At 46.7% G+C, this 24661-nt stretch overlaps 2 protein-coding genes across 2 annotated transcripts; both read left to right on the forward strand.

Annotated features, from left to right (window-relative positions):
• The first annotated feature begins 2687 nt into the window (after positions 1-2687).
• INHBC (inhibin, beta C) lies at positions 2688-16136 on the forward strand. Its single transcript, XM_008577389.1, has 2 exons — positions 2688-3154; positions 14732-16136. Exons 1-2 carry the CDS (start codon positions 2842-2844, stop codon positions 15475-15477), a joined length of 1059 nt encoding a protein of 352 aa, XP_008575611.1. The 5' UTR covers positions 2688-2841; the 3' UTR covers positions 15478-16136.
• Positions 16137-20229: 4093 nt separating this feature from the next.
• INHBE (inhibin, beta E) lies at positions 20230-22123 on the forward strand. The gene is made up of 2 exons (XM_008577390.1): positions 20230-20747; positions 21018-22123. Exons 1-2 carry the CDS (start codon positions 20450-20452, stop codon positions 21773-21775), a joined length of 1056 nt encoding a protein of 351 aa, XP_008575612.1. The 5' UTR covers positions 20230-20449; the 3' UTR covers positions 21776-22123.
• Positions 22124-24661: the final 2538 nt, after the last annotated feature.

Below are 24661 nucleotides of genomic sequence, written 5' to 3' on the forward strand. Positions count from 1 at the left end.
TTACTTTTTTGTTGTTGGCAGTTGGCCAGTACAAGGATCCAAACACTGACCTAATAAATTTACTATTATTGTAGCCCTAAAAAAAATAAAATAAAATAAAATCAGCTCCCGTAGAAGACAGCTAAGAGACTGTGATAAACAAAAATTCAACCCAAGTGATTTGTAACCTCTTTTAACAGCCTAAACAGAAGTGACTTCATTTTGTTAAACCTTTGAATTTGAAAACTTGTTCTGTCTTGTAACCCAAACCACATAGCCTGCAGCTAATTGCCAGAACACAATGACTCTTGCTATCACATTGTACACAAATAATTAGAGAAAAATTATTAACCCAGATGGCCATTCTTTTCTAGCTTACTAACTCTGATCTAATTTGAGAATAACAGGAACTGAATCCATGGCGAATGAAGTATGATGCTGGTCAACTCTCACCTGAGAAGTTCCTTGATGATTATCTGAAACACTCAAGCATGTCTGCATGTCCCCACTTGGTCACCATGAATCAGCTTTCTACCACAGACTCCTAAGAAATCTTTTGGCAAACCTGGGAGAGGCAGAGATGGTCTTTGAGACATAAGCCCACCATTTCCCCAGGCTGCCGGCTTCCTGATTAAAGGCTATCTTTCTTTACAACTCTTATTCTAGATTATTGGCTATTGAGCATCCAGCGAAGGGACCTTTGGGATCTCGGTAACATTCTTTTTTTTTTTTTTTTGTCCTTTTTGAGACTGGCCGCACCGCGCTGAGCCAGTGAGCGCTGTGAGTGCACCGGTCATCCCTATATAGGATCCGAACTCCCGAGTACGCCACGGGCTCGGCCTGTAACATTCTGATTACAGCCTGGATTGTAACATTTATTAATTCAATAAATAGATTTTAAACACCTGTTTTATATACTAGGCACTGTGCACAATGCTAGGAATATAATGGTAAGCATCAGAGATGACTTGCTAAGTGACTGCACTACAGATAGTGATTAGGGGCATGTCATCTGGGAAAGAAGCCTTCAGAAGGGCAAATATTAGCAGGGTTTCTTCAGCACATGTAGAAGTGAGGGTGCTCTGGCCCACAAACAAACCTATGTGTCAGGAATAATAATAAACTTGTATTAAGCACTTACTATGTGCCAGCCACTGTTGTAAGTGCTTTATAAAATTATTTCTCGAAACTCTAATGAGATATTTATTATAGATCTATAATTTCATACATAGAATCCTTAGTGCTAGACATGTTTCAGAATTCAGAAAATTTCAAGTTTTAGAAAGGTAAAATAGTACATATACTGTATATTATGTAATACCCCCAGGAGTAGCATCCCATAATCAAATAATATTTCTTTTTTTTTCTAAAAAAACATGAGGGCCGGCCCGTGGCTCACTCGGTAGAGTGCGGTGCTGATAACACCAAGGCCATGGGTTCGGATCCTATATAGGGATGGCCGGTTTGCTCACTGGCTGAGCATGGTGTTGACAACACCAAGCCAAGGGTTGAGATCCCCTTACCGGTCATCTTTTAAAAAATAAAAAAATAAAAAAATAAAAAATAAAAAAAACATGACCGGTAAGGGGATCTTAACCCTTGACTTGGTGTTGTCAGCACCACGCTCTCCCAAGTGAGCTAACCGGCCATCCCTGTATAGGATCCAAACCTGTGGCTTTGGTGTTATCAGCACCGCACTCTCCCCCATGAGTCATGGGCCGGCCCCAGCAGGATGTTTTTAAAAGACCATATAAAACCTGACCTCACTTCCATTTAGGTCATATTTAGCCACCATTTGTTATCCAAAAAATTTATAGATTACAGGGTTTTTTGGATTTTGAAATTGTGGATAATCATTTTTCCCATTTCTCCAATGAAGCAAATTCTCTTGCTTCATTGGTAAGTAACTTACCCAGAGTCACACAGGAAGAGACAGGATTTTAACCAGGGCCATCTGACTTAAAAGCCTATGCTTTTAACTCCTATGCTTTTTTAACTCCACCCTCCACTCCTGCCAGGTAAATCCCTGCTGTGGAAACAGAGGCCTTTCCCCATAGATCCACTGCTCAGGACCTCTGAGGGAGAGAGCTAGGAATTCTGGGAAATCTCAAAACTTCTTTTCCTAGGCAGACCAAACCCCAAAGGGTGAGCAAATCTAGATCTCAAGCCCCTTCCCCACCTTCAAACTTCCCTCAGAGGACACAGAAGACCTGGCTAGAACACTTCCCCTCCCCTCCCTTAGCCTTCAGACTGGATGGTTTTGAGCAGCCCTGGGCAAAACCCAAGGAGGACTAACAAAGAAGGTTGGTTTGAGAGCCCCAGGGAGGTAGGATGGAAGGGGTGGGTGGCTTGGAGAAACACCAGACCACCAGAGGAAGAATGCACCTCTCAATTAACCTGCTTAACAGTGACCCAAAGTACCCTGCCAATGATCCCTTCTTGTTTGAGAGTCACCCTTTAACACTCTCTTAAGACCCCTGATCTCTCCCTTTTCCCTCAGGCTTCCCAGCAAGGCCAGGAGAAATTTTAACTCTAACCTTTGTCCCCAGGCCTGGCAGCTCACATGGGTTAACAACTGTCTCCCAACATTGGCCCAGGGACATTTCTTTCTCCAAACAAACCAACCTCTCCTCACATCCCCCACTCTGTGCTTTCACTGACTATGCATTGGCAGGTTCTGCCAAATTCTACCTGTAACTGGCTTCACTTTTTAAGTCATGTTTGGCTGCTTTGTCCTCTGCAACAAGGAGTCGTGCTAGCTGGACACACAATTCTTCTGGGGCCCTGGTGGCCAGCACAGGGGTGAAATCACAGCTGTGGAGACCCCAGGTTTGTGTCGCTCGAGGAGGGCCTCCCCAGGCAATGACCTCCTCATTGTTCCTGGCCTTTCTATTCCTGGCTGCAGCCACAGTGGCCACTCCCAGAGCTGGCTATCGGTGTCCAGCATGTGGGGGACCTGTTTTGGACCCGGAAAGCCAGCGGGAACTGCTTCTTGACCTGGCCAAGAGAAGCATCTTGGACAAGCTGCACCTCAGCCAGCGCCCAACACTGAGCCAGCCTGTGTCCAAAGCTGCTCTGAGGACTGCACTGCAGCGACTCCATGGGCCCCCACAGAAGGCACTTCTGGAGGACAACAGGGGACAGGAATATGAGGTCATCAGCTTTGCCGAGACAGGTGCGTTCCTGGTCTGTAGTTCTTCCCGAAAATCTGACCTCTCAAGGAAAGGAAGTTTCTTCACCAACCTCACCCCCGATTCCCTCCTCAAAACCATCCAACTCCTGCCTCCCTCAGCCTGTAATCTCCTAATCCTAGGCTCCCCACCATCCTCCCCAGACTCCCTCTGGTGGCTCAGACCTGACCAATGGGCAGCTGGCAAGTTGGTAAATTTCACCTCTTTTTTTTTTTTTTTTAAAGATGACCGGTAAGGGGATCTTAACCCTTGACTTGGTGTTGTCAGCACCACGCTCACCCAGTGAGCTAACCGGCCATCCCTATATGGGATCCGAACCCGTGGCCTTGGTGTTATCAGCACCACACTCTCCCGAGTGAGGCACGGGCCGGCCCGAAAATTTCACCTCTTTGGAGACTGCTTGCCCTCATCTCCTCTCTCTGCAGGACCCACAAACTTTCACGGGTTGTAGTGTCAGCCCATTCGCTTTATGGGCCTGGATCCAAGGGACGGGAGCTGGGGAGTCTGTCCTTTCTCTGGCCCTAGGATTCAACCCCTCTACTGCCCCTTCCTCCAGATGCCTCATTTGGGTAAAAGGAGAAAAAGTAAAACATTGAGACTACGATACTTCTCCATACCTCAGGTCCCCATATACATCAGGGTCCTCATATCAGAACAGCACCAAAGGAGACTCACAAAGAAGGACAAAGGATAAAGGATGGGAAGAAGAGAGAGTTACTTCCGCAGAGGGGGAGTAGTTGGAGAATTTAGTGGGCAGCTGGGGAGAAGATCAGGAATTCTGAGACAAGGCCTTAGAAACAAAATGCAGACCAAGGCTTCTGCAAGCTCTTTTTTAGGTCTAGTAGACTCTTCCCATTCCTGGCCCCTTTCCTCTGGTTAGTGTGTACTGCCCTCCCCCTTCAAGATCAAGCATAAACGCTGAAGCTAGATAGCTTGGGCTTAGATTCTTGCTCAGCCATTTATTAGCTGTGTGACCTGGGTTGTTAATAGTCAATTTTCTCATTTGTAAAATTAGGATAATGAGAGGACAGTTGGAGAATTAAACAGGCTAATCCAGGTGAAATCCTTAAAATGCTAAAATGAGAGGGAGCAGGAAATAAAAGAGACAGCTCCAGCCCATGAGCATATTATAGTGAGGGACCTCTTCTCTCTTTAACTTCACCTGGAGGAAAGACCAAGGCAGCTCTCTGAGGTCTCTTTTATTAAAGCACAAATCCCATTCATGAGGGCGCCACCCTCATGACCTAATTATCTCCCAAAGACCCCCACCTCCTAATACCATCACATTGAGGTTTGGATTTCAACATACAAATTTTGAGGGGACACAAACATTCAGTCCATAACAGCCTCTCTCCATGAAGCCTCTTATCATTCGGTAGTGTAGCTCAAATTTCTTTAAAGCATGGTGGCTAGATATCAAGAGGACAATTTTAATGTGTAAGTGACTGTCAAGTTTCTGTATGCACCTTGCTTGCTAATGTCCCATAAACAAAACAAGTTACTGTGGCTAAGTCCAGAATCAGTGTGGGATGGAACTAGACAAAAACATGAAAACCAGGAGAGATTATTCATTGGGGGCTACTAATATAATAATCAACTATGGTCTGCCCTCTGGCCCCTTATAATTCATGTCCTTCCCACATGCAAAATACAATCACCCCCTACCAACCCCTTTCAAATTTTCATCCCAAATGGCATCAGGATCAGGTTTGAAGTGAAGAGTCTCATCATCTGAATCAGTTGCAAATATAGGTGAAGCTGCTCTGGTACATTTCTTCAGGTCCAGGAACCCTTTGTGGTATCCTAGAGCTGGCTCATACCAGCTCATGAGAGCTGATTGTGAATATCTTCTCCCAACTCCATGTTCAGTGACATTGGTGAAATCAGCTATGGTGGGAGAATTTATACTACAGAAATTGGCAAACACTACAGAGCTTTTAAATTTTTTTCCCTGAAGACCCGTTGTTAAACATTTACCAGCACACCACTGCCTGTGTCCTAAAAATACAAGTTATCGGCTTCCCACATACCTAACATACAATGCTGAGACAAAAGCAGGATAACCATAATAGACACTCCTGTTCAAAATGGGAGACGGGGGGAGTGGAAGATACAGAGCAGTCACTGATCCATAATAGTTCTTTTTTTTTTTTTTTTTTTTTTTTTTGATGACCGGTAAGGGGATCTTAACCCTTGACTTGGTGTTGTCAGCACCATGCTCAGCCAGTGAGCCAACCGGCCATCCCTATGTGGGATCCGAACCCATGGCCTTGGTGTTATCAGCACCGCACTCTCCCGAGTGAGCCACAGGCCGGCACACATAATAGTTCTGATATCCAGCCAGGTATATATCTCAGTTCACCCCAAATCCAGAATTCCCTTGGTTAGGGCTTGGTTCTGCTCCCTGGTAGGATTTTCCTACTGCTCACCACTGCTGTCCTGGGCTTCTAGATCTATGCTCTTAGCCCTTGGCTCTCTAGCTTCTGAGTTGCCTTACTTTTTAAATAGGAAATGACCTGTGTCTGTGGTTGAGTGGTTTTCTCAGCCTGCTTACTGCCCAATGAAGTTGTGAGCTAAGATGTCTTTTCAGTTTGAGTTGTCTCTATCCCTTTTAGTTAAAACTGGTGCTGCTTTCACTATTAAAATTCTCTTTAACACTCTGTGAGCTTTCTAAATAATAAATTGTAGTCTGCTCATTTAGACAGAATGCATCCCACTCTGTCAAGACAGACTCATCTTTAGGCTGTAAGTCAGTGTTGTGGGACAACACCGTTAAAATTCTTAGAAGCCCTTTTGTCTAGTTGAGAGGGTCTACAGAACATTACCTTAAATTTTAGATCTTGACAAGATGTTAGATCTAAACAAAGGGTTTGACAGCTGAGCCTTTATTTATTTTGATCTTCATTCTGAGGCTATGTTTTGTGGCAGTACCCTGGATTTGATTTTTGCCCTTAGGTCATTTCTTACTTTGAAAGCCTTTCACAAAAACAAGATGGTTGTTTCTAGCAAATCCTTTTAGAAACATTTCTCTAAGGGCTGGCCTGTGGCTCACTTGGAAGAGTGTGTTGCTAACACCAAGGCCACGGGTTCAGATCCCTGTATAGGGATGGCCAGTTGGCTCACTGGGTGAGCGTGGTGCTGACAACACCAAGTCAAGGGTGCTTGGAAGAGTGTGTTGCTAACACCAAGGCCACGGGTTCAGATCCCTGTATAGGGATGGCCAGTTCGCTCACTGGGTGAGCGTGGTGCTGACAACACCAAGTCAAGGGTTAAGATCCCCTTACCGGTCATCTTTAAAAAAAGAAAAAGAAAAGAAACATTTTCTCTAAATTCTGCTTGAAAACTGAACAGCTCCTTATTTAGTTCATCTCTCCTAAAATGCCTTATCGTAGAGAGCTAAAATAAACTGGCATTTTCAGCATTCTTCCTGGAAGTATCTTTATCTAAAATTTATAATTTTGTTAGATGTCTTTTCTAGTTTCCAAGTTAACACTGGTGATAGCCAGCACATAACACTAGCTCCCCTTTCTCCAGCTTCCAGCAACAATTTTCTCACTGCTCTTCTGCCTTCACTAACAGTTTCCTCCCTATCCTTCTAACCTCTGCCTGTCACTTAGTCCCAATGACAGTACTTCATATTTTAGATTTTTGTTATGGCAGCACCCCTACTTCTGGTACTAATTTCTGTTTCAGTTGTTTATTAATTTAACAAACCAGCCCAAGACATAGAGGCTTTAAAGAACAGTCATTACTTTTCATGATTTTGTGATTTGGCTGGGCTTATCTGGACAGTTCTACTCCATATGGTGTAGCTGAGGTCATTTACGCAATTGCATTCAACCAGAAGCTCAGATGGGACTAGACCATCTAAGATAGTCTCTGATCATCCAAAGTCTCTTTCTACACAGCTTCTCATCATTTAGTAGTCTAACCCAAGTTGTTTTAAAGCATTGTGGTCACAGAAATACTGCATGATCTCACTCATATGCAATCTAAAAAAGTTAATCTCATAGAAGTAGAGAACAGGATGGTTAGCAGAGGCTGAGGTGGTTAGGACTTGGGGAGATGATTAGATGTTGATCAAAGGATATATAGAGACAGTTACATAGAAGGAATAAATTCAAGAGATCTATTGTACAGCATGGTGATTATAGTGATGATGTATTGTAGTTTTGAAAAATGGAAAGATAGTGGATGTTAAGTGTTCTCACCACAAAAATGATAGCTATGTAAGGTAATGCATTTGTTAATTAGCTAGATTTAACTATTCCACAATGCATATATACTTTAAAACATCATTTTGTACACAATAACTACGTACAATTTTATCTATTCATATTTTTTTTTAATTTAAAAGAAAAGAAAAAAAATAAAACCAAGTTGCCAGCTTCCAACAGTACAGTCTCAATATGTAAGTACTTATCAAGCTCCTGATTGTACCATGCTTTCTAATGTCTCACTGGCCAAATCAAGTCACATGGCCAAGCCCAGAATTGACATGGGAAGAGATGGCACAAAGTCATAAATATTGGGAAATACTGGTCATTGGGGACCAACAATGTAGTGTTATAGTCTACCATAGCTCCTGCTTGTCATATGTCTACCTGCCATACCTGGAGTGACTTAAGAGGTTCTAACTGTAGGGTGCTTCGTAACCTAGCAAGAAAAAATTAGCTAAGCCAATCAGGCTCTTCTAGAAATTTGGAATTGGGACAATGGAAGGTCAGCTCACTTATGTAGGAGGAGCTGAGTAAAAGATCATTTAAACTTAGGAGCTGGGGCCACAATTTTGGGACCTAAGGAAGCTGACAAGAAGGCAGAAGAAGTAGATCCACAGAGAGAAAAGAATGAAATAGACTTACACAGGCAGTCAGAAATGAGAGAGCTCATATTGGCCCTGAGAGCTGTCAAGAGCAGCTTTATTCCTCACTTTCCAATTTACACAAAGCCTATTAATCACCTTTATGCCCATAAGTATATCATTTGCATTCCCATGATAAAGCACCCTTTACTTGAAAGAAGAAAAATAAGGGTAGCTAAGGCCAGATCATAATGGGCATTCAACTGCTTCTGAAACAAGTTTGGATTTTTTTCACCATTAATGTTTATGTTTCTGTTTTTTGGTTTTTGTTGGCTGGCCAACATGGGGATCTGAACCCTTGACCTTGGTGTTATAACACCATGCTCTAAACTACTCAGCTAACCAACCAGTCCCTGCCATTAATGTTTTTGAGACTACAAATTTTATGATATATCCAAGTTTTTGGAAGATAATATTGGCGTAAAAGAAGAATTAAAAAATGAAAGCCGATTCAACAAATGTTTATTGAGTGCCCACTATGTACCAAGTACTAGGAGGATGACAGTGAACCGTACAGGCACAATCTCTACCTTCATGGAGCTTACGTTCTAGCTGGAGGGAGGGTGACGGAGTTTGGATGTATTGTCCTCCCAGAACTCATGAAGAAATTTGATCCCCCTCGGGGCTGGCCCGCGGCTCACTCGGGAGAGTGCAGTGCTGATAACACCAAGGCCCCGGGTTCAGATCCGATATAGGGATGGCCGGTTGGCTCGCTGGCTGAGCGTGGTGCCGGCCCGCGGCTCACTCGGGAGAGTGCAGTGCTGATAACACTAAGGCCCCGGGTTCAGATCCGATATAGGGATGGCCGGTTGGCTCGCTGGCTGAGCGTGGTGCTGACAACACCAAGTCAAGGGTTAGGATCCCCTTACCGGTCATCTTTTTAAGAAAAAAAAAAAGAAATTTGATCCCCAGTGTGGCAGTTTGAGTTATGGGGGCAGATCCCTCATGAATGTTCTCCCTGGGGGCGGGGGGGGCTCTCTCTCTCTCTCTCTCTCTCTCTCTCTCTCTCGTTTCCTCTCTCCATGTGATCTGCTTGTATCCACTGGCTCCCTGCCGTGTTCCTCCATGAGTAGAAGCAGCCTAAGGCCGTACCAGATGCAGCTGTACCAGAATTGTAAGCCAAATAAACCTCTGTTCTTTATAAATTACCCAGTTTCAGGTATTTCTGTTATAGCAACACAAAAGGGACTAATACAGAGGGGGAAGGTATAGCAGAAGTGCATAGTAAACAAATGAACAAAGAACCAAGATAATTACAGAGAGTGATAGTAGCTATAAACACAGTTAAGCAGGATGATGTATTAGAGAGATGGAGGTAGAGTTGAAGGCTACTTTAGATAAGCTAGTCAAGGAAGCCCCTCCAGGGAGGAGATATTTGAACTGAATGCCAAAAAGGAACCAGTCATTCAAAGATCTTGGAAAGATATTGCAGGCAAAGAAAATAACAAGTGCAAAGGCCATAAAATGTGTCCATGGTTGGTGAGTTCAAGGAATAGAAAAAGGCCAGTATACGTAGAGTGTAGTAACTAAATGGCAGAACACCTAATCACATAAGTTTTCTATGTTAAGGACTTAAGATTTTATCCAAATAGCAATGGGAAGCCTTTGAGAGGTTTTAAGCTGAGGAGATAAAGCTGATCCAATGAGTGTAATAAGAAGATCACTCCGACTGATATTTGGAGAATGGTTTGGAGGGCAAGAATGGATAATTTATGGGCCAACCCGTGGCTCACTCAGGAGAGTGCGGTGCTGATAACACCAAGGCCACGGGTTCGGATCCTATATAGGGATGGCTGGTTGGCTGACTGGCTGAGCGTGGTGCTGAGGGTTGAGATCCTCTTACCGGTCATCTTAAAAAAAAAAAATGAATGGAAAATTTAGGAAGCTATTGCTATAGTTCAAGAAAAAGATGATTGTGGGTTGGAACAATGTGTAGTAGAGGAGGTGGAGAGAAATTAAATTATATTATGAATTGGGAGTAGAATTGATAGATCTTTCAGATAATTTCGAAGTAGGGGATGAGGGCAATCAATGTTTTGCCTTAAGCAATGCATTTACGGGGAAGGAGAAGATTGGAGAAGGAACAGGTTTGAATTGGGGGAATAAATCTAGAGTACTTCTATGAATATAAAAAAATTGAGATATCATATATCCAAGTGGAATGTCAGATAGGCAGGTGGCTATACAAGCCTGGGGCCAAGGGAGAGTTCAGGGCCAGAGATATGTATTTGGGAATCATCAGCATCTAGATGGAATTGAAAGCCATGGGAACTGAAGAGATCATTCTTGGAGTGAGCATAGATAGAGAAGAGAAGAGAGCTCAGGACCTCCAGCATTTAGAAGTTGAGCAGAAGATGAGCTGTCAGCAAAGTAGACAAAGAAGGAGTGGCCAGTGCCATTAAAGCCAAGAGAAGGAAATATTTAAGAAGGAGGGAGTGGTTAACTGTGTCAAACACTGCTTAAAGGTCAAATAAGATGAATATAAAGAGATGGATTTGGCAATGTGGAAGGTGTTGATGATCTTGACAAGAACAATTTCAAAAGAGTGGAGGGAGTAGAAACCCAATTAAGATGTTTCAATAAGGTCAGGGATGATAAGGGGAAATTGGGCTGTAGTGATGGGGATATAAAGAAATGCACAGGTATTAGAATAATTTTGGTGAGGGACTGGATGTGATGAGGGAGGGAGGTGATCATAGGGTTTCTAGAGATGATAAGGAGGATGGTAGTGCCACCAATTCTAAAAACAGAAACAGGGGTACCTATGAAGGAAAATAATGATTTTTAGGTTGGGACAAATTGATTTTAAGTGCTGGCAGGAAATTCACAATGCAAAATTAAGCAGTGAGTAATTTAGGCTTGAAGCTGTTGATTCCCAAATCTATGTGCTCAGTCTAGATATGCAAAACGGCTTGCACCAGACATATGGATTTGGGAATTACCGACGTAAAGATTGTGTTGGCTGATCATGAGTATGGACAAGAGCTCCCCTCAGTGTAGAGTAAAAGGAAATGAAGGTCAAACACAGAGAACTCCTGCATTGAAGGGTCAGAGAAAAAAAAAAAAATCCAGCAAACAAAACAAAACAAAACCTAAGAAGAATCATAAGAGAGTTATGTCATGGGAGCCAAGAGAGAAAAGATTTTCAAGAAGGAAAGTGTGGTCAACAATGCTTTCTGGGGCCAGCCCGTGGCTCACTCAGGAGAGTGTGGTGCTGATAACACCAAGGTCATGGGTTCGGATCCCATATAGGGATGGTTGTTTAGCTCAATGGGTGAGCATGGTGCTGACAACACCAAGTCAAGGGTTAAGATCCCCTTACCAGTCATCTTTAAAAACAAACAAACAAACAAACAAACAAACAAACAACAACAACAAAAACAATGCTTTCTTTGTTTTGTAATGCTATAACTGAATACCACAATCTGGGTAATTTATTATGAACAGAAATTTATTAGCTTATAGTTCTGGAGGCTGGGAAGTTTAAAATCAAGGGGCTAGCATCTGAGTAGGGCCTTCTTGCTGCGTTATCCCATGGTGGAAGGGCAGGGGAGGCACAAATTCATCCTTTTATAAGGAACTCAGTCCCAAAATGAGGGTATTAAAAGAGCATTAATCCATTAATGAGGATGATCCCTCCATGGCCCAAACACCTCCCATTAGGCTCCCCCTCCCGAAACCACTGCATGATATCAAATTTCCAACACATAAGATTTGGGAGACGTATTCAAACCATAGAATTCCACCATGGTCTCCTTAATTTATGTCCTTCTCACATGCAAAATACATTAACTCCAACCCAATAGCCCCAGAGTTATAACTCATTCCAGCACCAACTCAAAAGTCTAGGGTCTCTAAAAGGTAATTTTTTTTTAAAAGTGCATAGTCTTGTATAAATGCGACACGAGGGGCTGGCTGGTTAGCTCAGTTGGTTAGAGCATCAGACTCCTGCACTGACCAGCTGCCAAAAAAAAAACTATTCTAAATTAGATATGGGTGGACTCAAGGCAGGATTTTTTTTTTTTAAAGATGACTGGTAAGGGGATCTTAACCCTTGACTTGGTGTTGTCAGCACCGTGCTCTACCATGTGAACTAACCGGCCATCCCTATATAGGGATCCAAACCCATAGCCTTGGTGTTAGCAGCACCACACTCTCCCAAGTGAATCATGGGTCGGCCCTAAGGCAGGATTCATCCTGAGGCAAATTCCCCTCCAGCTGACACTATGAATTGAAACAAGTCATCTACTTCCAAAATACAATGGTGGAATAGGCATAGGATAAACATTTCCATTCCAAAAATGAGCAAAGAAAAGAAGAAAAGAAGAAATGAGCAAAGAAAAGAAGAAAAGTCCAAAAGCCAACAGCGTGAACAATATTAAATCTTCAGACTCAAAAATAATCTTTGATTATGTGCCCACCTTCTGAACACATTAAGGTGGGAATCGGGCGCCCAAGGCTCAGCTCATGCAGCATCTCTCTCAGGTTGGAGTCTTGTGCATGCAGTTCTCCCATGCTGATGCTGCATACTGGTAACCCTATAATTCTGGGGTCTCAGAGCTGACCCCACCCCCACAGGCTGCACTGGGCCTAGTAGGGACTCTGTGGTGACTCCAATTCTATAGTTCTGCTGGGCATTGCCCTAGTGTGGGTCTCTGTGGTGGCTTCACCCCTGAGACAAATTTATGCCTGGGCCCCCAGGCTGTTCAATACATCCTTTGAAATCTAGCTGGAGGACACCATGGCCCCACAGCCCATGCACTCTGTGTGCCTGCAGAATTAGCACCATATGGGATAGCCAGAGCTTACTGCTTGTACCATCCAGAGTGGCAGCCTGAGCTGCACAAGAGCCTTCTTGAGCCACAGCTGGGGCAGCTAAGGAGCACTGAGCTAGAATGCAGGAAGCAGAGTACCAAGGCAGCCCTAGGCAGCAAGCCTATGAAGGGCACCCTGGGCCTATCCCCTAAAACCCTTCTGCCTTCATAGAGTTCTGGGCCTGTGATGGGAGAGGTAGCCTCAAAGATCTCTGAAATGCCTTTGGGATCATTCTCTCATTGTCTTGATGAGTAACAACTGACTTCCATTTATTTATTCATACTAATCTCCTTCTCAAATGATCACTTGCCCATACCCTTGGTTTTCTCTCCTGAACACCCCTTTTTATTCTTTATGTGTCCAGGTTAGGGATTTTTACAAATCTTTACATTTTGCTTTTCTACATTTTGCTTTTCTTTCAATTATAAATGCCATCTTCAATCATTTCTTTCCTCTCTCATTTTACTGTATGCATTTATAAGAAGAGCCATGCAACTCCTTCAAGATTATGCTTAGAAATTTCTCTGTGGGCCGGCCTGTGGCTCACTTGGGAGAGTGTGGTGCTGATAACACCAAGGCCATGGGTTTGGATCCCATATAGGGATGGCCAGTTGGCTCACTGGGTGAGCGTGGTGCTGCCAACAGCAAGTCAAGGGTTAAGATCCCCTTACCAGTCATCTTTTAAAAAAAAAAAAAAAGAAATTTCTTCTGCTAGATATTCTACTTCATCACTCCTAAATTCTGCCTTCCATAAAGCCCTGGATACAATTCGACCAGTTCTTTGACACTTTGCAAAAAGGATGACCTTTACTCCAGTTTCTTTTTTTTTTTTTTTATCTTATATAAAGATGACCGGTAAGGGGATCTTAATTTATCTTATATAAAGATGACTGGTAAGGGGATCTTAACCCTTGACTTGGTGTTGTCAGCACCACGCTCATCTTATATAAAGATGACCGGTAAGGGGATCTTAACCCTTGACTTGGTGTTGTCAGCACCACGCTCTCCCAAGTGAGCTAACCAGCCATCCCTATATAGGATCCGAACCCACAGCCTTGGTGTTATCAGCACTGCACTCTCCTGAGTGAGCCATGGGCCAGCCCTTTACTCCAGTTTCCAATAAGAATTCCTCATTTCCATCTGAGACTTCATGAGAATTGCCTTTACCATCCATATTACTACCAACATTCTCATCACAACCATTTAAATATTCTCCAAGAAGTTTCAGATTTTCCCTACAGCTCTCCTCTTCTTATGAGCCTTCACCAGAATTGCCCTTAATGCTCTGTTCATGGCAATCTAGGTTTTTTCTATCCTGCTCCTCCAAAGTCTTCCAGCTTCTACCCATTAACTGGTTCCAAAGGTGCTTCCACATTTTCAGATATTTTTTTATAGCAGCACCACACTCTTGGTACCAATTCTCTGTGTTCATTCATTCTGTGCTACTATAAAAGAATACCATAGGCTGGGTAATTTATAATGAACAGAAAGTTATTAGCTTGTAGTTCTGGAGGCTTGGAAGTCTGAGACTGAGGATCTGTATCTTGTGAGGGCCTTCTGGCTACGTCATTCCAAGGAGGAAGGACAAAGGGAGGGCAAGAGGTGGAGGGCTGAACTCATCCTTTTATAAGAAACTCACTCTTATGATAAAGGCATTAGTCCATTAATGAGGGCTGTCCCCCCATGACCCAAACATCTCCCATTAGGCCACACCTCCCAACACTACTGCATTGGGGATCAAATTTCCAACACATGAACTTTGAGGGACACATTCACACTATAGCAAATGCCAAGTGCTATCAAGAGTTCAACTATGCTGAGAATAGAGAAGTGGTGGAATTAACATGCAGAAAGCCACAATGACTGGGGCTTCTTGTGTCCACAGGCCTCTCCAACATCAACCAGACTCGTCTTGATTTTCACTTCTCCTCTGATAGAACTGCTGGTGGCATGGAGGTCCAGCAGGCCAGCCTCATGTTCTTTGTGCAGCTCCCTCCCAATATCACCTGGACTTTGAAAATAAGGGTGTTTGTGCTAGACTCACATGATACCAACCTCACCTTGGCTACTCAGCACCTGCTGGAGGTAGATGCCAGTGGCTGGCATCAGCTCCTCCTGGGGCCTGAAGCTCAGGCTGCCTGCAGTCAGGGACACCTGACCCTGGAACTGGTACTTGAAGGTGAGGTAGCCCAGAGCTCAGTCATCTTGGGTGGGGCTGCCCATAGTCCTTTCATTGTAGCCCAGGTGAGAGCTGGAGGCAAGCACCGGGTTCGCCGACGAGGCATCGACTGCCAGGGAGGGTCCAGGATGTGCTGTCGACAAGAGTTCTTTGTGGACTTCCGTGAGATTGGCTGGCACGACTGGATCATCCAGCCTGAGGGCTATGCAATGAATTTCTGTGCAGGGCAGTGCCCACTACATGTGGCAGGCATGCCTGGCATTGCTGCCTCTTTTCACACTGCAGTGCTCAATCTGCTCAAGGCCAACACAGCTGCAGGTACCACGGGAGGGGGCTCATGCTGTGTGCCCACAGGTCGGCGCCCCCTGTCTCTGCTCTACTATGACAGGGACAGCAACATTGTCAAGACTGATATACCTGACATGGTGGTGGAGGACTGTGGGTGCAGTTAGTCTAGGTGTGGTATGGGCAGCCGAAGGAGGGGTGGGAAAACATGCTATCATAGAAGTGCCCTTCCTTGAGAGGAAGGAATAACCCATTACTGCTTCTATCCAGAATGTGTACTCCTTTTTTCTGAGCAACTTATGGAAATTATCCCACCTTTAACTTGAAAAGATCTTCATCTAAGGAGAGTCACTGTACCATCTTTATGACCACCAGCCTCTTTCCTAGGGCATAGTCCATCCAGCTAGCCCCACATGTTCAACCCCCACTCCAGGGACTCTGATCCACCTCCAACTATGAGCAATGCCATCTGGTTTCCAGGCAAAGACATCTTTAGCCTGCTTTTAATCGACCTCATAGTCCACTATGCCCATTCCACTTGATGGTCCCCACTCCAGGAAGAACCGTCCCAGCACCTTCCCCTGATTTTTATAGATCTCCAGAGAGCCCCTCCCTTGGGTTCACCAAAGATTAGATCTCTGTTCTACAAAGTGAGGCTTATCCTCCTCTGTCTTGAGCCTCTTTCCTTCTTACTTGCCCAGGTGGGCTGCTAATGCTCTCTCTGCATACCTTCATCTATTCTTTGTCCTTTTCTGCCCTGCTCTATGCCCTTGGTGGCTGACTCACCTGAGCTCCATCACCTGAGCTACATGGCCCTCTGGCTTCCACTGGGTTTGACTAAGGGGAGACATGGGCAGGAGACCAAAGGATAGGAGGAGACAGAAGTCAGGGTATTTCTTACTCCTGCTCCCTCTCCACCTAGGTGCCATAGTTCTGTATAATTGTGCTGTTTGTCTATAGCTTCTATCTGGCTACTCCCTTCCATGGCTTCAGCTCTGCTGAAGGCAGATATCACTGCTTTAACACTAGGGGGTCCTAATGGCTTTCTATTTTTACTAGTCCCTGGGTGCTTCAACATCCCTTGTTGGTTTCCTTAACTCTGCCTATACCTCTTGTTTGTTTGGTTTTGGCAGCTGGCTGGTATGGGGATCAGATCCCTTGACCTTGGTATTACAAGGTGGTGATCTAACAAACTGAGCTAGCCAGCCACCCTCTGCTGCCAATACCTCTGTAAATAATTCCTTCACCAAATCTTCTTGATGAAGCAAACACAGAGAACTGAGTTGTCCTCTGTGTCCTGCCAGGACCCTAACTGACACCCCAGATGACAATGCCTGCCCCCGCTTTGCATCAACTCCTCACAGCTGAACTATTGTATCCATCTCACACTTCATGCCTCTTCCTCCCTCGGGCTGCCTCTTCAGCTCCCCTCATTCTCCCAGAACCATCTTTGATGGTCTCATGGTTAATAATGACCTAAGTTTTACCTGCTCCTCTCCTCCCTCTGTACTCCAAGAGATGAGACAGATTGCAGATCAATCATCAGTGAGCTCACAATCTGTGGGCACACATGTGATGGAAGGCAGAAGCATACTCTGAGCTGGCTGCCAGGCCTTCTGACTCACATTCCTTTCACTGACCCCCAGGGCTCCACCCAGGAATCCTGCTTGGAAGCTGGAATGGCAAGGGCCGCTTGAGTGGGACAGAGAGAAGAGGAAGGCCTGGGATGAGAAGGTGCATTTGCTCTGAGACTAGGTCCTCTTTAGACCTTTGCCCTTCTTCCCCCACCATCTCCCCACTTTGGCTGGACAGCCCTGAACTATGGGGTCAATATCGTCTGCAGCCCAAGGCCGAGTTTGCGCAAAACCCATGTGTCCTTTGGGGAACGTGATGTCTGTGTTTGCTCAGCTTATAACCCCTCCTACCAGGGTAAGAGTTCCCTGGAATAGAAACCCTAGAGGATAAAGTCTGAAAGGGACTTCCTGGCAGCTGCAAATCTGAGCTGTGGTGCTTCCTGAGCAGCTCAGGGAAGTTCTCTTACCTTTGACTTAAGGAGACCTTCATCTAAGGAGAATCTAAGGAGGATTTCTGGTGTCTCTCTCTCCCCCTTCTGCCAGTATGCCCCCACTCCACCCCTCTCCCAGATCTGACATCCTTCCCTTCAAGTACAGCTTCAGACCCTAGGGGCAAGACTGGGATAAGGTGAAGTGAACCACTTACCTTGTGGCAAAATTTTAAGGGGATGGCAAAAAATTCGTCAATCAAGATAAAGAATATTTTAATGCAATATTCTTTATAAATCAAAATTAAGGGGCCGGCCCATGGCTCACTTGGGAGAGCATGGTGCTGACAACACAAAGCCAAGGGTTAAGATCCCCTTACTGGTCATCTTTAAAAAAATAATAAATAAATAAATAAATAAAATCAAAATTAATGCCAAACAAAATCCATGATGAACAAATATAATAGCATATTTTAAAAATAGGGCCGAGCCCGTGGCGCACTTGGGGGAGTGCGGCTCTGGGACTGCAGCAGCGCTCCCACCGCGGGTTCGGATCCTATATAGGGATGACCGGTGCGCTCACAGCGCTCACTGGCTGAGCGCGGTGCGGCCGGTCTCAAAAAGGACAAATAAATAAATAAATAAATAAATAAATAAAAATAAACACAGGATCAGTATTACTCCCTTTCTTTTTTGGCTTTACCTTTTGTAAAAAGGGGAAAGAGTAGTGGGTCTGTCTTCCTCCAAACATTTTCTTCCAGAGCCTCCTAGCCCCTACTTCTAGACTCCTGGCTTTTTCATTTGAACAAGATAACCACTCCCCCTTCTACTTCCTTACCCACCCCCAAGCCTGTTGCTACCCCCCCAGTCCCCAACCAGGTTGGTGGTAGGGCAGGCAGTGAGGCAGATGGCTGGGGTATTTATAACCTGGGAGCACTTCTTGGGAAAAGTGACTAAGATGCTAAGAGCATATTTATAGCTGAGTTCTGACGTAAGTGTCAGTGGGGAGGTAGAGCCAGGCCAGGCGCAGCAACAAGGAGGTGGGAAGAGCTGGAAATTGGGGGCACCTGACAAAGAAGGTTGGGGAGAGGTGGGGTCAGTGACTCCCTCAGCCACTTCTTGCTGTTTCCCCTGACTCCTGGCACCCACAGGGAAACCCTCTGAGGCACCATCATGGGCAGACACATCCACTTTGCAGTCTGGTGTTCCAAACCCGAAGAGGTAGAGGGCTGTCACTCACCAGCCCCGAACTATGGAGAGGGAGCAGAGAGCCGGGGAGAGCACTGGACAGAGGGCTTGAATGTGTTTCAAGGCTTAGAGAGAAATGCAGGGTTGACAGGAGGGCCTGAGAGTCTCATTGTCCCTTCTCCCCCCACCTCACCACATGGTGCCTGAGTTTCTAGGCAGAACCTGGCACCTATCACCAAATTCCATTGCCACGTGTCAGTCTGATGAGGTCTCAAACCAAAGGTAGCAGTGATGTGGGTCCTGAGGACAGCCTCTGCTCTCTGGCACTGGTGAGGGGGAAAGAGCAGAGGAACCAGCTTCTTGCTGTCTCCTGTTGGGGGGAGGGGCAGGGTCCCTAAAGTGAGAGGTTGAGGAGCACTCCCCAGAGCAGCCCTTTCCCTGTCCCTGGGAAGCTCTGGTCCACTGTAAGCCAGCTGCTGTCCAGTGGCACGGCACTGCCACATGCTGGACACTGGAGGTACTGAGGCCCAGTCCTCAAAGTGCGACCCCTCTCTTCCTGGTGCTAGATCTAGTAGTCCCTCTTGACAGCACCCACCAGCTAAATAGTGGGGAGATTAATAAAATGGAGTAAGGACATTTTCAAATCACACTCTCTACCCCCATAGCTTTCTCTCTCCCCTTGCCAACCAAGTTTCTTGAGGAAACTGGGACATAAAGCTAGCATGAGGCCTATATATCCTCATGAGTTCAGGGTGAAGGGGCCTTCTCCTTCCCATTTAAAGTCAGGGAGGAAGTGTGGTAAGAAGGTCTGGGACTGGGAACTTAGGTTGCTGTACTCTCCTTGCTTGGTTCTCAAAAGCCCTTAAATCTCCCATTTCCCACCCCCATTAACAGAGGCTCGGCACTACTTCCAGGATGCCCCAAATAGGCAACTCTCATAGCCCCTTGAAAGAGAAGCTGGGTGCAGGCCCACCCAAGTTGCACACCTTCCCTGCAGCCTTGATGGACTCTGCCCTGCTGTAAGATTTCATCACCGCAACCCCCACCTCTCTGGGTTTCCCTAGACATCACGGTAGCACGTCCCCCACCACCCCTTGCTCTGGCCCTCCTCCACATTGTGCTCCTGTCCAACTGGACTCTGGGCAGCCAGCACAGGCAGGGTCAGGGGGGGTAACTTCCCTGCCCTATGGCACTGCCACCTGGTCCTGAGCAAGAGGGCTCCATTCTCCTACACCCCCACCCCCTTGCCCCTGTCCCAGCCCCAGTACTGGAAATAAAGAGACTAGAATTCTCTTGGCCCCAGAGACCCCAGAGAAACAACCACAGGAACTCACAGCTGCCTCATGGAAACTGCTGCAGCAGTGGCAGCTGGGAAAGCTAGAATGACTGGAGGTATGGAGAGAAATTGCCCTTCCCCATCCAGCTCATATGGAGTCCCTCCCCCGAGTCCCAGACCTTGGGGACTGAGCATGTGAAATCATCCTCTTTCTTGCATCATGCATGTCCACATTGCCCCCCCACCCCCATACCCCTACCTCAACCCCAGTCACCATGGCCAGATGGTGAAACCCGAGCTACAGGAGGGGGGAGACCTCCACCCCCTGCAGGGGCCTGATGGGCAGCACTGCTGGCCAATCCTGGGGCTCAGAGGGTAGGTCTGCCTGCTGACCACTAGGTGAGGGAGCCCCAGGCAGCTGGCTCTAAAGAGGCCCCAGGTCAGTAGCCACACATAAGCTGTGAGGGTCAAACACAGCTACCCATCGGATGATCCACTTTAAACCTTCCTGAGTCCCAAGCAATAGAAGACAGGTGGCCCTACCTTTGGTTAAGGGTAGGTGTGGCACTGGTGTCTGCTGCTGCTGTGGCCTCATTGGCCTCCACACAATCAAACTCAACAGACAGAGCAACTGCCATCCGAGGCTCCTGACCCAGAACCACCCACCAGGAGTATGGGGCTCCCTGATGTCCAGCTCTGGCTGGTGCTGCTGTGGGCACTGGTGTGGGCACAGGGAACAGGATCTGTATGTCCCTCCTGTGGGGATCCCACACTGGCACCCCAAGAAGAACGAGCTGTGGTCCTGGAGCTAGCCAAGCAGCAAATCCTGGAAGGGTTGCACCTTACCAGTCGTCCCAGATCAACTCATCCTCCACCCCAGGCAGCACTGACCAGAGCCCTCCGGAGACTACAACTGGGGAATGCAGCTTCAGGGAATGGGGAGGAGGTCATCAGCTTTGCTACCATCACAGGTAGGTGGGGAGAGACAGGTTGAGAGCAGACAGGGAAAGAGGGCAGAAGGGGAGGCTGGCAGAAGAGGCAGAGGGAGTAGGGTGTGGCAGGAGAAGGAGGAGGTGGAGCAGGGACTGGTTTCAGAGAATACAAGCAGTCCCTGCTTTTTCTATTAAAGAAAAAAAAAAGTGGGTGTGAGGGAGAGGAGTGGACAGGGCTTGGGGGAGTCTCAGAGGAGAGCTTCATCTCTGCTCACATTTCTTTCCCTTCTCCGGCTTTTGTTCCAGCAGACTCCTCCACTTCAACCTGCAGCTCTATGCTCACTTTCCACTTGTCCATTCCTCAGTCCCACCACCTGTACCACGCCCGCCTTTGGCTGCACGTGCTCCCCACCCTTCCTTACACTCTCTACTTGAGGATCTTCCAATGGGGCCCAAAGAGAAGGCACCGAGGGTCCCGTGCCCTCCTGGCTGAGCACCTAGTGACTACCCGGGGCTGGCATGCCTTGACTCTGCCCTCTAGTGGCCTGAGGGGTGATGAGTCTGGTGTCCTGAAACTCCAATTGGACTGCAGACTTCTAGAAGTCAATAGCACAGTTGCTGGACAACCAAGGCGGCTCCTGGACACAGCAGGACACCAGCAGCCCTTCCTGGAGCTTAAGATCCGGGCCAAAGAACCTGGAGCAGGCCGGGCCAGAAGGAGGACCCCCACTTGTGAGCCTGAGACCCCCTTATGTTGTAGGCGAGACCATTATGTAGACTTCCAGGAACTGGGATGGCGGGACTGGATCCTGCAGCCCGAGGGGTACCAGCTGAACTACTGCAGTGGACAGTGCCCCCCCCACCTGGCCGGCAGCCCAGGCATTGCTGCCTCCTTCCATTCTGCTGTCTTCAGCCTCCTCAAAGCCAACAATCCTTGGCCCGTGGGTACTTCTTGCTGTGTCCCCACTGCCCGAAGATCTCTCTCTCTTCTCTACCTCGACCATAATGGCAATGTGGTCAAGACAGATGTGCCAGACATGGTGGTGGAGGCCTGTGGCTGCAGCTAGCAAGTGGACCTAGGGGTTTGAAGTGAAGAGGTCAAGTTGGGGGTTCCCAGGCAAAGGGTATCTGGGGCTGGAGGCATCAGATTCTTGATCCACACCCCCACCCAACAGGCCACTTGGCAATATGACTGGGTTGACAAGTAGGGGACCCAAATGGGCTCCTTCTTGTTCCAGACTCTGGCCTATTCCAGACTGGTTGATGTATGGGGAGATGGGTAAAGTGTTTCCTCTAAAGGGGTCTACCCAGAAAGCATGATTTCCTACTCTAAGCCCTGTGAGAGGATGGCAAAGGCTAATGAGGGAGGGAGGGAAGAAGGCAGAGAAAAATTACTTAGTCTCTTCCAAGAAGAGAAAGTCCTCAAGTGGAGGGAGGAGACAGTGGGCCCAGCAAGCGTGGGACAGAGCAAACAAGCTGGCCAAGGGTAAGGACTGTTGAAGTGCTTTAAGGGAGGGCCAAGAGGGAGATGGGCGAGGCACCGAGGGAGGGTATCTAGGAGAGCCCCAGAAATGGGAGTCAGGGAAGAGCGGTGCTGAACCTAAGAAGTTTCCTAGTTTTCCCTGAGGGACAGGACTCACTGGGGAGAGAAACATTTATACTTTCTTAATAAAAATGAGAAAGAAAATCAACAAGTGTAAGTCATGAAGAAGGGTTGGGGTGACAATTCAGAGCAACAGTTCTCAAAGTGTAGTCTGGAGACCTAAGACCTTTCAGAGGTCACAAGGTCAAAACTATTTTCATAATAATACTAAGATGTCATTTGTCTTTTTTATTCTCATTATCTCTAAATTGTATGGTGAAATTTTCCAGAGAATGTGTGACATGTGATTACATCATCTTTCTGACATCACCGTTAATGGAATGTGTGCTTGCGTATTCTTGTGTTAACATTTTTTGTTTTAATTTCTAATATGGTGAATTGATAGATATAAGTCACAAACAAAAGCTCAATTTTTAAGAGTAGGCTGGCTGGTTAGCTCAGTTGGTTAGAGCACAGCCTTGTAACATCATGAACGTCAAGGGTTCAGTTCCGGGTACCAGGCAGCTGCCAAAAAAAAAAAAAAAAAAAAAAAAAAGAAAAAAAACAAACACCTGTGTATATTTCCTCAGTGCTTCAGGGTGTTTGTAGTACCCTAGGTTGAGGAAAACTGGATATGATCTGTGATTCATACCTCACCAACATCTTATCCCTATCACTTTCTAGAATCACATGCCACATGTCTCCCTGCAGGAGCCAGAGGATACAATCTTGTCTTTCCTTGGATATAGTGCTTCCTCTCTCACACTACTGTGCCTTAGCAATGCTGTTGTCTGTATCTGGAATGCCCTTCCCATTGCTTCTCTCTGTGGACAACTCCCATTTAAAGCACTATGAATATAAGACATAGCTCAGGCATTACCTTTTCAGTGAAGTCTTCCTATATCCTTTCAAGCAGAGGTTGGAACCTCCCTCTTTGGTATTTATAGCACCTTGAAAAACCTGAAGGTTCTGTTTTAATTATTTATCATGTCTTTTTCTAGCACAAAGATGGCAAATAGTTTGGGGGCAGAGAATATACTTTATTCATGTTTATATCTACAATGTTTTACACAATGTTTGGCATATGGTAGATGCTCAATAAATGCCTGTAGGATAGGAGCATATGTAGGGTCCCTCCCTTTTCAGTGACTGTTAGTCTGGCTTGACTGAGTGGGTTCCTGACCTTCTGGGTATAACTGGTCTAGGTCAAAGTCATGTGGGGGAGGTAGGCTCAAACAGGCCTCCTTATCTCTCCACAGTTACTACCTATAGGAGTATTTGTAGTGTCCCAGACTTCCCCTAGCTTCACCTTTTCTTTCACCCTTTGACTCTCAGACTGAACAGTTAACCCACTGACTTTCCAGGCCCAAGGAGGTGGTCCCTAGAAGCAGAGCTAGGATGTGGGAGGTCTGTCTGAGGGGTGACAGAAAGGGGAAGGGACGCCTTTCCCCCACCATGCTTTCTCTTTTTCAAAGGTTAGAGAGACTGAAATAGCTGCCCACTCCCCTGCATCCGGTGACCATGGCAACACAAATACAAAGAGACATGGCACTCCCTGTCAGCTAGGCACTACCGCTGGGCACTAGCAGCCTCTGCCAGTGCGTTCCTCATTTTCTTTGGGCTCATACATCCCCCTCCTTGGGCTCCTAACTGGGCTTTGTTGAGGGGACTTTTTAAGGCTCCATCTCCGTCAGCGCCCCCACTCTCCTCTGCTTCCAATCAGACTCTGAGGTGGTGTCATGTGCCAGAAGGGCCAGCAGAGGGAGCAGAAAGCCTAGAAGAGCGGAAAGAGCCCGCAGTAGAGAGGTGCGGAGGTGGCCGCAGTCCTACAGACCTTCGAGGAGACCGGGGTTTCTGGGGAAAGGTGCTTCAGACCCAAGGCTCCTCAGCAACCTTGCGAACACACACCCTGCACTCGGAGCCTCAGTCACTGCTCCTCTTTTTTATGTTGCGTAGACCCCTCACCTGTCAGCGCTCGCAACCCCTCAACTCGGTTTACCCCAACCCCAACTCTGTCCCAACCCCTCCAAATTCCATCCAAAGGGTGAGGCCCGCACATAAACTACATGGTGGCAGAATGCTCAGTTAGCACCAAAGTCGACGACCTTACCTCCAATATTATCTTTCTCAGATGAACTTCTCCCCCCGCCCCGCAATATTTTTGTTTTTGTTTTTCTGGCTCTGGTTGAGGGCCTCTTCGGGGACAGCCGATCCAGGGATCCATGCCGGGATTTACTGCCCACCGAGAGCAGCGTGTTCAGCCGGGGGTGGGGGGGGTGAAGTGGGGGGGAGGTAGGCAGTATAGGGTCCCTCTAGGGAGGGGGAGGATCCTGGGGGTCCTGGGGGTGCAATAAGCCCGGCACCCCCCCCC

Source organism: Galeopterus variegatus, unplaced genomic scaffold (assembly GCF_000696425.1).
Source record: "Galeopterus variegatus unplaced genomic scaffold, G_variegatus-3.0.2 Scaffold1505, whole genome shotgun sequence".
Classification (NCBI taxonomy): Eukaryota; Metazoa; Chordata; class Mammalia; order Dermoptera; family Cynocephalidae; genus Galeopterus; species Galeopterus variegatus.

Coding starts and splice junctions, on each gene's coding strand:
- INHBC (XM_008577389.1), top strand. CDS start 2,842: ATGACCTCCTCATTGTTCCTGGCCTTTCTATTCCTGGCTGCAGCCACA. Junction 3,155..14,731: donor CATCAGCTTTGCCGAGACAG/GTGCGTTCCTGG, acceptor TTGTGTCCACAG/GCCTCTCCAACATCAACCAG.
- INHBE (XM_008577390.1), top strand. CDS start 20,450: ATGGGGCTCCCTGATGTCCAGCTCTGGCTGGTGCTGCTGTGGGCACTG. Junction 20,748..21,017: donor CAGCTTTGCTACCATCACAG/GTAGGTGGGGAG, acceptor TTGTTCCAGCAG/ACTCCTCCACTTCAACCTGC.